We start from the raw sequence: 14,698 nt of genomic DNA on the forward strand, positions 1-14,698 counted from the left end.
ATTATGTAAACAAACATTTTTCTTTAGAATTATGTGCACTAATGAATTTTGCTCTATAAGACCAGAAATGTGCATTAAAAAAAGTAATTAGAGCCAATTTTGCTCTATAATCTAATGAATGGATATTTCAAATGATTCAGATTTTTCTCTCTGAATGGGAGTATTGCTTTACAAAAAGAAAACAACTAAAGGTTTCAAACCATTTCTATGAAAACAGATACAGTCCACCCCATCAACATAACACAAATTAGCATGGAGATCAATGAAAGCATTCTGCTATCAGCGAGAATCTACACGTTCTTAAAGCACAAACATGCAAGCCTTAATTAAAAACTATAATAACTGCACAGAGAGCTGAACATCCATCCATCCATCCATCCTCAGTATAGAAACTGAAAAAAAAAACACCTTATCAGAGTGAAGGATTACACCTACTCTCTCCTCAAGCCTTAAATAGAAATGCACATGTGAGACGGAGCGTTTATAGTGCTATTATGTGGCTCTGTAGAAGCAATGGCTGCTGTTTGTTACTCCCAAACATTAATCAAGCTTTATTTCAGGTGGGAGTGAGTCTGAACTGAAGGTGGTATCAGTTATAGTGAGATCCAGAAGTGCAATAAAATCTCTCAACACGCCTACTCTTTAACGCCTTAACACTTTAACACTTACTGTGCTGACTTATATCTCAACACTTCAAGTTCAGAACTTCCAATTAATGTTTTGCAAATGCATTTGGTGAATATTAGATATACAAGTCATTTTACAAACACTGGAGAATGTTTCCAGAGAGACCTTTTAAAATAAAATATGTTCTTGTAAATGCATATCCATTATGTTGTGCTAACCAAAAACCTTTAATTTTTTAAAATCACTGAAATCTTTGAAATCAACCTGCAGTCAGTCTGCTAAAATCTATTTTTATAAATCTAACAGAGACTTGTAGTCTTTAGAAAAAAGCATGAATCATCTGCTGACGTTATTCCAAGGATAAAATATATTGTTTTTGCAATATTTAATCAAGATAAGCTTTGCTTAACCTCTTTTTTCAGATGATGTCACCACGGCTGCGTTGTATATACTGTTTTACTTGCAAACACAATTCACATTGACTTTGTTCTCTATTTGCATTTACAGACTTAAATAAGGAGATTTGCAGCCAATTTTGCATCGCCTAGCTTAATAGGATCTCCTGTTTTACTCAAATCATTAATTGAATCTTGACCGGAGTCATTTAATTTGTCTGCACAGCTAAACTGAAGCATCTCCACAGAGAGTGAGGGTGAGATAAGGCATTGATGTCAAGCGACTTCAATCTATGATATGGCAGATTTCCCAATTCTTGTCTGTCTGTGCTACTGTGTAGAGCGAGCAGAGTAATACTGCACGAGCTGGACTGGGAAAGATGCTGGTTAATTGAACACCCCCCTCCAGTCTTCTCTCTTTACAATGGTCCTGTCTGCTTCAATTCATCGAGGAAGAATGGGATTGTGATTGGAACGGACTAAAGAAAATTACACTAGGTGAGACAAAGGTGCCGGTCTGCCAGAGTGAATCCCCGAAAACAGAACTGGAAGGACTTTTATACCTTAGAGAGTACAGAGTAAAATCTAATCATACTGAAACACACATTTATTTTGCCAGGAATGGGAACATGTGGCATGAACATCCTTCACCTGTAGTTCTATACCTTTCGAAGTAAAGGCTCCAAAAAGCGGGGTTTCGCACAAATGTCACAGAAGAACCATTTCGGGCATCGAGAGGATTTTACCTCATAGAAGAGGTGGAGACAGAGACAAGAAATAGGGTGCTTCTCAAAGAGAAGGCTGCGTCCTTCCTAGTTCAGTTCTTCAGAGGCTTCCTCAACGTCAACACACTAATAAAACTTATTTTTGGAAAAATCTTTATATTGTTTTGCTTTGTATTAATGCAGTCCAATGAAACAGTTGTCTAGTTTCCCTGTGGCTTACATTATTGGCAGTTTAGCATTTATTAATTTAAGTAATTTACACCAAAACAAAGTATAACATCTATCCTTTCATGTCCGAAAACATTATTTTTGTCTTACATTTCATAATAAATTCAAGCAAGCTCAGTACTGACTTGTTTTTCCTCGGTTTATTTTCATGAAATGGAACGGATACAAAGGATTGTGGGTGATTAAAGGTTGCGGAGGATATGTCCCATGCATCCTTGAAATTCAGCTGAATGAAGGATGCAAAACAGCCTTCAGCAACGTTTGATGACGTGGCAGCCGAGATATGCAGCCTTCGTAGGATGCAGTCTTCCTTTGAGAAGCACCGATTGTTGCCTTAAATCTTTATTCCCTGAGGCATGAATGAAGAACTAGAGTTGCATGTATTTTTGTGTGTATTAGCATTACCTGTAGATTTAAAGTTCTGTACAGTTTAATCTCTAATTGTCATACTATTCTAATTTTGGTTTTGACTATGGGTGAATCTCCAGTCATTCCAGACCATTTATTCCAGCTGCTGTGAGAAAAGGCTAGAAACGATCCGTCACCTACAGCATCCTCATGTGTGATATAGCATACTAGCTAGGACAACTTCTTTATGTTTACAGATGTGACGTAATGACGCAGCAGCATGCTCAAAGTTCCCACGAAAAGTTACCCGTACCACTCAAATTAGAAAACTTTTTTACAAGTTTACAAGCATTGTGAATCGAGTACTTGCTCAAATATTGATTTTGGATCATTTTTAAACAAAAAAGATACGGACTGCAGCTTTAATCAAAACAGAACTCAAAAAAGAACATTGAAACGGAAAGGTTGTGTGGATCAAACCACTAATGCCATTAAAAAAAAAAACGTTATTTTTAAGAGTGTAGGAGCAAGAAGCTTGTTTTCTCTTCATAGCATGTTCATTATATTGCATTAAAGTTGTCTGTGATGTAACTTAAAAACATTTTTTAAGAAAAACTTACGTTTCAGATTCAAAAGCCCACTTCTGCTACCAACAGTTCTAGGGACTTAATATGGCACATCAGTGAAACTCACCCTGACAAGAGAGCAGTGCGTCCCAGGCTGTTTCTTCCTCTGGGTATTTGAGCACAGCTCTCAAACAGATACAAACAAACCCTCAAAGAAACTAGAAGACACTGCTAACAGGCTTTCATCACATATACATGTACTCTCCATATGTATATAAGCACACATTCCCAGCAGTGTCCAGCCGGGCAGAGCATCATTAGTGAAGATCGGCTCAAAGCGATGCTCTAGTTTATCCGTCACACATCCTCTAGCAGAAGATCAGATGCTGACCTTGCAATCAATATGGGGGGGGGGGGGGGGGCTGGAGGATCTCTGACTACTGGCATGGGGGGGGGGGGGGTCACTCTACGAACTCAAGCTTAAGACAACAGAAGGTGCTGGTATCAAATACTGCTTGCCTTTAAGAATTTAGAACAATAGAACAAGGGTACACAAGATATGCTTTTATTTACACTATAGAGACTGTGTCTGTTCCCCGAACTAGAAAATACAAAAAACGTCCAAACCAAGTTAAGGTTAACAATTTAATTGAGGTTCAACAAATAAAAAACAAATGCAATATGGATAAACAAATGATAAAGATTGGCTTATTGAATATCAGATCAATTTCTACGAAAACACTTTTTGTAAATAATATGATAACTGATCATAATATAGATGTGCTCTGTTTGACAGAAACCTGGCTAAAACCTGATGATTACATTATTTTAAATGAGTCCACCCCCCAAGATTATTGTTATAAACACGAGCCGCGTCTAAAAGGCAAAGGGGGAGGAGTTGCTTCAATTTATAATAACGTTTTCAGGATTTCTCAGAGGGCAGGCTTCAAGTATAACTCGTTTGAAGTAATGGTGCTTCATATAACATTATCCAGAGAAACCAATGTTAATGATAAATCCCCTGTTATGTTTGTACTGGCTACTGTATACAGGCCACCAGGGCACCATACAGACTTTATTAAAGAGTTTGGTGATTTTACATCCGAGTTAGTTCTGGCTGCAGATAAAGTCTTAATAGTTGGTGATTTTAATATCCATGTCGATAATGAAAAAGATGCATTGGGATCAGCATTTATAGACATTCTGAACTCTATTGGTGTTAGACAACACGTTTCAGGACCTACTCATTGTCGAAATCATACTCTAGATTTAATACTGTCACATGGAATTGATGTTGATAGTGTTGAAATTATTCAGCCAAGTGATGATATCTCAGATCATTATTTAGTTCTGTGTAAACTTCATATAGCCAAAATTGTAAATTCTACTTCTTGTTACAAGTATCGAAGAACCATCACTTCTACCACAAAAGACTGCTTTTTAAGTTATCTTCCTGATGTATCCGAATTCCTTAGCATATCCAAAACCTCAGAACAACTTGATGATGTAACAGAAACTATGGACTCTCTCTTTTCTAGCACTTTAAATACAGTTGCTCCTTTACGCTTAAGAAAGGTTAAGGAAAACAGTTTGACACCATGGTATAATGAGCATACTCGCACCCTAAAGAGAGCAGCCCGAAAAATGGAGCGCAGCTGGAGGAAAACAAAACTAGAGGTATTTCGTATTGCTTGGCGGGAAAGTAGCATATCCTACAGAAAAGCATTAAAAACTGCTAGATCTGATTACTTTTCTTCTCTTTTAGAAGAAAACAAACATAACCCCAGGTATTTATTCAATACAGTGGCTAAATTAACGAAAAATAAAGCCTCAACAAGTGTTGACATTTCCCAACACCACAGCAGTAATGACTTTATGAACTACTTTACTTCTAAAATCGATACTATTAGAGATAAAATTGCAACCATTCAGCCGTCAGCTACAGTTTCACATCAGACAGTGCACTATAGACCCCCTGAGGAACAGTTCCACTCATTCTCTACTATAGGAGAGGAAGAATTGTATAAACTTGTTAAATCATCTAAACTTACAACATGTATGTTAGACCCTATACCATCTAAGCTCTTAAAAGAGGTGCTTCCAGAAGTCATAGGTCCTCTTCTGACTATTATTAATTCCTCATTGTCATTAGGATATGTCCCCAAAACCTTCAAACTGGCTGTTATTAAGCCTCTCATAAAAAAGCCACAACTTGACCCCAGAGAACTAGTTAATTATAGACCAATCTCGAATCTCCCTTTTCTGTCCAAGATACTAGAAAAGGTGGTATCCTCACAATTATATTCCTTCTTAGAGAAAAATGGTATATGTGAGGATTTCCAGTCAGGATTTAGACCATATCATAGTACTGAAACTGCTCTCCTTAGAGTTACAAATGATCTGCTCTTATCATCTGATCGTGGGTGTATCTCTCTATTAGTTTTATTGGATCTTAGTGCTGCGTTTGACACAATTGACCACAACATTCTTTTGCATAGACTTGAACACTTTGTTGGCATCAGTGGAAGTGCATTAGCATGGTTTAAATCGTACTTATATGACCGCCATCAGTTCGTAGCAGTGAATGAAGATGTATCATATCGATCACAAGTGCAGTATGGAGTACCTCAAGGCTCAGTTCTAGGGCCGCTACTCTTCACGCTTTATATGTTACCCTTGGGAGATATCATCAGGAAACATGGTGTTAGCTTTCACTGTTATGCTGATGATACGCAGCTCTATATTTCCTCGCAGCCCGGTGAAACACACCAATTTGAAAAACTAATGGAATGCATAGTCGATATAAAAAATTGGATGACGAGTAATTTCTTACTGCTAAATTCAGAAAAAACAGAGGTGTTAATCATAGGGCCTAAAAACTCTACTTGTAATAACCTAGAACACTGTCTAAGACTTGATGGTTGCTCTGTCAATTCTTCGTCATCAGTTAGGAACCTAGGTGTGATACTTGATCGCAATCTTTCCTTAGAAAGCCACGTTTCTAGCATTTGTAAAACTGCATTTTTCCATCTCAAAAATATATCTAAATTACGGCCTATGCTCTCAATGTCAAATGCAGAAATGTTAATCCATGCATTTATGACTTCAAGGTTAGACTATTGTAATGCTTTATTGGGTGGTTGTTCTGCACGCTTGGTAAACAAACTACAGCTAGTCCAAAATGCAGCAGCAAGAGTTCTTACTAGAACCAGGAAGTATGACCATATTAGCCCGGTCCTGTCCACACTGCACTGGCTCCCTATCAAACATCGTATAGATTTTAAAATATTGCTTATTACTTATAAAGCCCTGAATGGTTTAGCACCTCAGTATTTGAATGAGCTCCTTTTACATTATACTCCTCTACGTCCGCTACGTTCTCAAAACTCAGGCAATTTGATAATACCTAGAATATCAAAATCAACTGCGGGCGGCAGATCCTTTTCCTATTTGGCGCCTAAACTCTGGAATAACCTACCTAACATTGTTCGGGAGGCAGACACACTCTTGCAGTTTAAATCTAGATTAAAGACCCATCTCTTTAACCTGGCATACACATAACATACTAATATGCTTTTAATATCCAAATCCGTTAAAGGATTTTTAGGCTGCATTAATTAGGTAAACTGGAACCGGAACACTTCACATAACACCGTACTTTCTACATCATTAGAAGAATGGCATCTACGCTAATATTTGTCTGTTTCTCTCTTGTTCCGAGGTCACCGTGGCCACCAGATCCAGTCTGTATCCAGATCAGAGGGTCACTGCAGTCACCCGGATCCAGTACGTATCCAGACCAGATGGTGGATCAGCACCTAGAAAGGACCTCTACATCCCTGAAAGACAGCGGAGACCAGGACAACTAGAGCCCAGATACAGATCCCCTGTAAAGACCTTGTCTCAGAGGAGCACCAGGACAAGACCACAGGAAACAGATGATTCTTCTGCACAATCTGACTTTGCTGCAGTCTGGAATTGAACTACTGGTTTCGTCTGGTCAGAGGAGAACTGGCCCCCCAACTGAGCCTGGTTTCTCCCAAGGTTTTTTTCTCCATTCTATCACCGATGGAGTTTCGGTTCCTTGCCGCTGTCGCCTCTGGCTTGCTTAGTTGGGGTCACTTCATCTACAGCGATATCATTGACTTGATTGCAAATTAAAACAGACACTATTTCAACTGAACAGAGATGACATAACTAAATTCAATGATGAACTGCCTTTAACTATCATTTTGCATTATTGAGACACTGTTTTCCAAATGAATGTTGTTCAGTGCTTTGGCGCAATGTATTTTGTTTAAAGCACTATATAAATAAAGGTGATTGATTGATTGATTTAAAGGCATAGTTCACCCCAAAATTTTATTTATGGCAAATTTACTCACTCTTATGTCATTACTTCTATCTCTTCTCTGCACTTCTTCACTTCTCTAGCTTGTTCCCTGACTTGGTTGTCTAATAAACTGGGCACAAAGTTACAAATACTGCCGAGTCTTTTGACAAATTGCTTTTTGGAACGTTTAAATATAATTCCACACCTGTATGATATTTTTTTCTGACGAATAGAAACAAAGACACCTTTGAGAAACAGCTTATGGTAACCACTTATTTCAATTCAAAAATTAAATGTAAAAAAAAAAAAAAAAAAAAAAAAACACTTTTTTTTTTATATAACTTAATTTTATATATATATATATATATATATATGTGTGTGTGTGTGTGTGTGTGTGTGTGTGTGTGTGTGTGTGTGTGTGTGTGTGTGTGTGTGTGTGTGTGTGTGTGTGTGTGTGTATATATATATATATATATATATATATATATATATATATATATATATATATATATATATATATATATATATATATATAAACACGACAGCTAAAAGCAATCTGGTAATGTTTCTAGCAGTCATTATCTAAATTTACATAACTTTCAGATTTGTTGTTAATGGATGCAGAAAATGTTGTTTTATTTCAATTTGCATTGCATTTCATGAAACAGAAGAATTAATGGATTTAATCTTAATGGATTTGTTAAAAGAAAGCAGCATCAAATTACATAATGAAATTATATAATACTATTACATATTATGAACTACTAAGAGAATGATTCTGAGACGAATGTGTCAGCAGTTGTGCATAATAACAGTAAGTCCACATAAAAAGCTCTAGGATTTCTTATGGAAAAGCAGATAGCAGCAATGCAGGAATATGAATCTAGTTTGCCAGAGGCTCAGTTGGGTTAAAAAGATTGAGAAAAAGAGTAGTCATTATTCCTCAACAGTTAAAGCTGCAATCTGCAGAATGATTTGACGAGTAATAGTCAAATTGACGGGCTGATATAATCATATGCAATCAAAGCACTTTGTTGAAAGAGTAGAAATATATCAATGCACCAGCATATATATGCTGATTATTACGCTACTTAACCTGGCAGGGTATTCATCTTCTGTTAAGGTCAAAAATAGTTGTTCTTTAATTTTATACAAGAAATAACTAATTGTATTACACATAATCATTCACTTTACTGCAAGTAAAATATTTCACATTACTGGATCTTATCCTAAAGGCTTTACAGTCACAAAATAACCTTTTATTTCAATATGTGCCTTCCTACCGATACTTCATGCCAGTTCTGATGCTCTGGTCACTTGAAGAAGGGACGCTCTGGACGGAGAGCTGCCCAAGGCTCCTGGCCACCATGGCCACAGCTTTGAACTTGCTTCGGGTACCAGTGCTCGGACTGTTAGCGTTCTGTCGATTGAGTCTGTCATCCGTGCTACGGCTCATGGACCGGTGGTCTGTGCAAACAAACGACACCTGCATCCTGTCTCAGAGGATGCCTGGTTATCACAGAGGAAGTTCAGTGACAGAGTGTCTCCAAGAAACAAAAAGAAGCCAGTAAGGTCCTGATCCTCCGGAGAGCAAACTTTAAAATTCCTCGGTCCTACTGGACTGTGCTGGACTCCTGCTTGGTTCAGCCGGAGAATATCAGGAGGGAAGCTTGGCTCTCTCAACTAGACCGGCAAAGAGCTTATAAAGCAGTCTTCAGTGATGCCTGTGAATCTCATTTCATTGCTTCCATTTCATCAGACCACCTGCACGGCTCCCATCTCACATATAGTCTCACGTAAGAGTAAATGTCCATAGAAAGGTCTTACTTTACTTTTTCAGGTTCAGCGTTTAGTTTTTTCATATCCAAACAAACAAGCTGGTTTCTTTGTAACCTCAGCTCAGTGCTTCAGAACACTTGGGAGTGCCAGCACACAAAACAGAATTCAAACATAAAGTAAGAAAGTGATGCAATGGATAAGATGTCTTCTCGTGTCTCCTCCTGTGAGCACTGTATCTGTCAGCTACTGAGATACCTCACATGCACTGGCGCTCCTCCTCCTCCTCCTCAATGGAGATTAAACTTACAAGAGCATTCATAGCGCAAGACACACAGAGACCGAGCGTGAGTGAACGAGTACGAGAGGGTGGGAGGAGCACAGAAACACAGAATGTGGTTGAGAAAGAGAGAGAGGGAGTGTGGGAGGGTTTGCTCTCACTGATATGTCTTTAATATTTGTACTAATGCTCCACTTTATATTCCTGTTTAGCACTATTTTCATTGCACAAGGCTAATCTGCAAATGCTTTGCGATAGAAGGTTTACTTCTGAAGTTAAAATCCCATTCATTTTCTCCACACGTTTAGCAATAATGTAAACTACTGTTTAAAGGTTTGGGGTCGGTAAGATTGTTGTGTGTGTGTTTTTTGTAAGAAGTCACTTACGCTCAATAAAGGTTGCATCTGTTTACAATTTCCACAAGCTGTTTTGTATTTGAATGTATTTTAAAGTTAAATTTATTGCTGTAATGCAAAGCTACATTTTCAGCTTCATTCCTCCAGTCTTCAGTGTCACATGATCCTTCACAAATCATTCTAAAATACGGATTTGCTGCTCCAGAAATATTTCTCTATCATTATCAGTGTTGAAAACAGTTGTGCAGATTCACATTTTATATATTTTTGGAAACCCAGATACATTTGTTTTCAGGATTCTTTGCTGTATATAAAGATTAAAAGTACAGCATAAAAAATTTAAATAACAATATAAATAGTTTTAATGAATTCTTACTAAATGATAGTATTCATTTCAAAAAAAAAAAAAAACAACTTTCAAGAACGCATTACTATGAGATCCATTTCTTATGAAAGCTGTCACTCATCTTACTGTAGTTAATGGTACTTTCACAAAAAAAAAAAAAAATCATACTTTCATAAAAAAGAAGCTTTACACTGCACAATTAATCTCCTATTTAGATCATGTCTTCACTTTCTTTGTCGTAATGAGAGAATAAGTGAACGTGTAGAATAGGGATGTCAACGATTAATCGATGATCGATTAATTGTCGATAAGAGATGCAATCGATTTAGGCTATCGATGGTCGGTTAACCGATTCAATGTTGGGCTGCGTGCGGCTCATGCGCACTCAACACGTGCGAGCGGCTGTGAGTGACGGTGACGATATATAAAAGCATCATCATTCACTCACAATGTACAAATTAAGCTTTTAATGTGATTTAAACTTTAAAGTACATTAAAATAGAAACAACATAAAAGTTCTTCAACATTAAATGCAATAGAAATGTAGTTACTAATCATTTCATCAGATAACTGTTTTATATCGTGCGCTTTGCAGGGCTGCGGGACACAGTGACAGGACAGGTAGTCTATTCATTCCTACAACTTGTTAATTCATTCCTACGAATTATTAATGTGGCAATTGTCCATGTTTCAGTAATTTTGTTCCCTAAATAACCCATGATTTAAGTGAAATAAGGGAACAAATTAATAAATCGAACGTATTCTTAATTCATGAAATCTTTAATTTCCCTTCCCATGTTTACCACAGTAAGAGATGCGAAAACAGTTATTAAAAGCGAAAGATAATAAAATAAACCTGGGAAATTAGAGGGTTAGACTATGAAGATTTAGGAAAAGAAACAATGCCTAAATATACTGAATTTGTGGAAATTCGTGACCAACCGGCAAACCAGAACAAAGCCGCGTAAATGAAGACTATGGGGTCCAAAAGCATGGTCGCGATCTAACATTTTCCAGTTAACCTATTATTCCTCTAATAAACAAAGCTTTTATACCACACTTGTCATAATCAGATCTTATCGTTTCTAAATAAATAATTGCTGGATTCAAAACAGCGATTAATAGGCGCTGTGACCGACACATTCCTGGAGCATTCAGTTTAAATAGACCGTAGTATACCGGTCCACTCTGCTGTTATGCCAAGGAAGTTTTTGCTCATATGAAGAGGATCATCTTTTCCGTCTATATGCGAATGCGTGTTAAGTACAAGCCTAGTTTACATTATAAATAATAGTTTAACATTCAAATACATTGCGAATATGGAAACATTTCGATTTGTGCCGAATGAGACATGAGCAATAACCTCCAAATAAATCTAGCCAAAGCCGCGCTCGCTCATCCTCGTCTGCACGCATGCACTGTCACGATCTAATGCGCTGTATGCCGGATTTTTAAAAATCTGACATTTTCTAGGACAGAATCCAGCAGGATCAAATTAATGTGAGCAACTGTGTTTTGGTGCAGCAGCGCCGATGTAGTTCACTTAATGTGCAGCGCAGTCACACGCGCTCCACATTTCGGATAATTTTATACAATAATGTCAGTTGAAAACATTGCAATTGTGCTTTAAAATACAACAACGAGCACCACAAAACCATTTAAAGATGCTCGTTCAGCGTTCTCCGTGCGGGATTGAAAACTGTCAACAAAGTAAAATGACCTCAAAAGTATGGCGCGCTCTCTTCATTTTATCAAATGATCATAATCGCATCTATTCATTTTATAATCCTGCTACTAGCATTTTATTCAGACTAAAACCTCTTTAATTCAAGTGAGAAAGCGTTTTGTGTGTGTGTGTGGCTTTTGCACATCCTGTCATACCGCTGACTGCGTGCCTGCAATAGACGCATTTTGCAGTATTATGGTTAACGATTAATCGATTAATTGATCGTTAATTTAAACGACGATCGATCATGGAATAATCGAAATTTGACATCCCTAGTGTAGAACTCATGAACAGAACACCAGTGTGTTCAGTGTTGAGGGGATTGTAACTTAAACTCCTCTGATTGGCCGCTGTGTTCATGAAATCAACAGATACGTCTATGATTCACTATACTGCTCAATGCTGCAAAAAACCGATACAAAACAAACAAAAAAATCCAGCTGTGAATATAAACATATGACCAGTTGTTAAAAAGTTCTGAAATGCAGACTGATGGGATTTTTGTAATGGCATGATGGTGTTATTTACCACTGGTCTAACATTTAAAAGGTTTTAATTTTGTCATACTAATTTGTTAATTATTTAAGTGATATATATTTAGCCTAGGTCTATTTATTTTATTCTTTTTTTTAAATAATTTTATTTGGTGTTTCTCTGTTCTCATAAGCACTGCAGATGCGTGATATTTTGAGGATTTGTGAGTCCAGGTTTTGTTGTTGCTCTGTTGCTTTGTATGCTGCTGTTTGCACTTTAAAACAAACCAGTGAAAAATATTTGTTTGTATTTTTTATGTATTACAGACCTATTTTTTGTTTAATACGGATTTATTATTCTGATTTCATCAGTTAACGGTTAATGTTCGGAAAAACAAACAGCGGTTGTCAGTCAGGAAAATTAACCAAAGGGAGCATCCCTATTTTATAAAAAAATCTATTTGCATGCCTATGTAGAAAATGAATAGCAAAAATACCTATAGAATCAAATCTCTTAAAATGAGTGCTCACTGTTGCACTATGTTTCATATGTACACTTCTTGATATGTCAGTGGAGCTCACTAAATTGAAACTATAGAAGATTGAAAGCAAGAACAGGAGGTTTATTTGCACAGCTTGCAGCGGATGCCACCATATTGGCTAGTGCTTGGTGCAGGTAAAAAACAAAAAACATTTTGACCAGTGCAAGGCTGGATCTTTCATACATGCATGCAGTGCAGGCATGTGTAAAATATTCATTATGCAACTTGATCTGTCTGAATACGTGTCAAAGCCAGGGGAGGCTGAAGCACATTACAATGCAACTGCTAAATCGTTATAGTTCACCTGCCTGCCTTCTGTTAGATGCACACGGGGAATATGTTAGCCAAACTATTACCTTCAATTCATGATAGCACTCTTAACCCTATAATGTGTGGTGAAGACTTCACGCATCACAAACCTTCGTAAATGTGGCTCAGTTGACCAATTATTTCAGTATCAGCAAAGTATGTGATGTGGTAAAGACAGGAGGGACATTGCAGCAACCGATTAGCTGTGTAATGGAACGACATGGGGAAGCTGGAAAACAATATTGGCAGACTAAGGAAATTTAGTGGTAGTTGGGAGCGGATACAGGACTAGTTAAAGAGCTGATGGTGCACAATTATACAGAAATAAAATAATGAAGTATATCTGACCAAGACCTGCTAACTCTCTGACTTTTTAAGGAACTGTGGAAACCCTATGTGAGGCTCACATGCAACCCTCTACGCAGACCTTGGCGATAAAAATTGCCATTGGCTAGACATTTTTTATTTTAGTTGCAAGACTTTTATACTATTTTACACACACACACACACACACACACACACACACACACACACACAATTTCACCAAAACGGCTCATCTTTGTAAAATGGCAAAAGTTCTTAAATCATAGCTTCTTAATCAGTTAAACAAGCATTATATTAGGATATTATGATAATTAATCACTATTTACTACCAGAGAAATCTGCATATCTTCTGCTTGTTTTTAAACGCTAAATAATTCCAAATGATCTCCATTATTTTTACAGGAAAACACAACAAAGAATATGGTTTACACGTAGCGTGTCGATTCAGCGTGGTAGGACTGTTGTTCTCTTTCTTTGTGAAAAACAGCGCTCTCAGCAAAGCGACAGTGAGTCGTGTGTCTTCACACTAGAGTTTACGGTGCGTCAAATACAGGTACGCTGCACATGCATTAAGATGAATTGAAAAAGTACAGATCGCTTGATGGTGAGTGAAACTCTGAAGCGATTGGTGTTCAGCGAGTGAAAATATATCGGTACTAAACTTATAATAGCCTTGAACACACACTAGCGAGTAAAATCTAAGTATTTATTAGCCAATGGCTAATTAAAGACATAATTTAGTCGCCCAGAGGGTGATTTACTCAGTGTAGTAGGTTGACATGCCACACTTGTTCAAACTCAGACTCCAAATCTGTCACCTGTACACAACCCAGGACGATGCAGAACTTGTCAAGTTGAGCGAGGCTTTTTCTATGTCAACTCTTTTAACAATCAAACTGCAAAGTCACCAAACTTGTGGACGAAACTATTAGATTTTTTAACCTCAATAAACCATTTTACAGTTTACGGTGCTTGACGATTTAACAAGTGGCTTACATGTGGGATACACACATGGGAAAACCAATGCTGGGATCGGTCATGCCATAGCATATCAAGCTGAACAAGTCCAGGGGCCTGGTTTACACATTGTGTATCTGCACATACAGTATCACGGTGAAACCCACACCACTGTCACATGAGCAGAGCCATCGGAGAAGCGGTTCGCTTTAAGGACTTGTATTTTGACCTGTTTGTGTGGGTTCTAGTTGCCAAGTAACAAACGATTAATAACCATCATGCATCAGTGTGCACATCGATTCATCAGGTTGGCTGATGTTGGTTCATGATTTGGTAAAATGTGATAGAGGGTGATCAATGAAAGCGTGTGACGTGCAAGACAAAACC

General features: G+C 37.5%; 1 protein-coding gene across 5 annotated transcripts in view; it reads right to left on the reverse strand.

Annotated features, from left to right (window-relative positions):
* LOC128022043 (voltage-gated potassium channel subunit beta-2) overlaps nucleotides 1-14,698 on the reverse strand; it is a 96,574-nt gene that overhangs the window by 25,208 nt on the left and 56,668 nt on the right. The window contains exon 1 of one of the 5 annotated variants that reach the window (XM_052609247.1): nucleotides 8,506-9,296. The exons of the other annotated variants lie outside the window; for them this stretch is intronic. Coding sequence (XP_052465207.1) covers nucleotides 8,506-8,714 — 209 coding nt within the window. The 5' untranslated portion in view covers nucleotides 8,715-9,296. Of the gene's footprint in view, nucleotides 1-8,505; nucleotides 9,297-14,698 lie in introns of those variants that run through there. 5 annotated transcript variants of the gene reach the window in all.

Source organism: Carassius gibelio, chromosome A11, assembly GCF_023724105.1.
Source record: "Carassius gibelio isolate Cgi1373 ecotype wild population from Czech Republic chromosome A11, carGib1.2-hapl.c, whole genome shotgun sequence".
Classification (NCBI taxonomy): Eukaryota; Metazoa; Chordata; class Actinopteri; order Cypriniformes; family Cyprinidae; genus Carassius; species Carassius gibelio.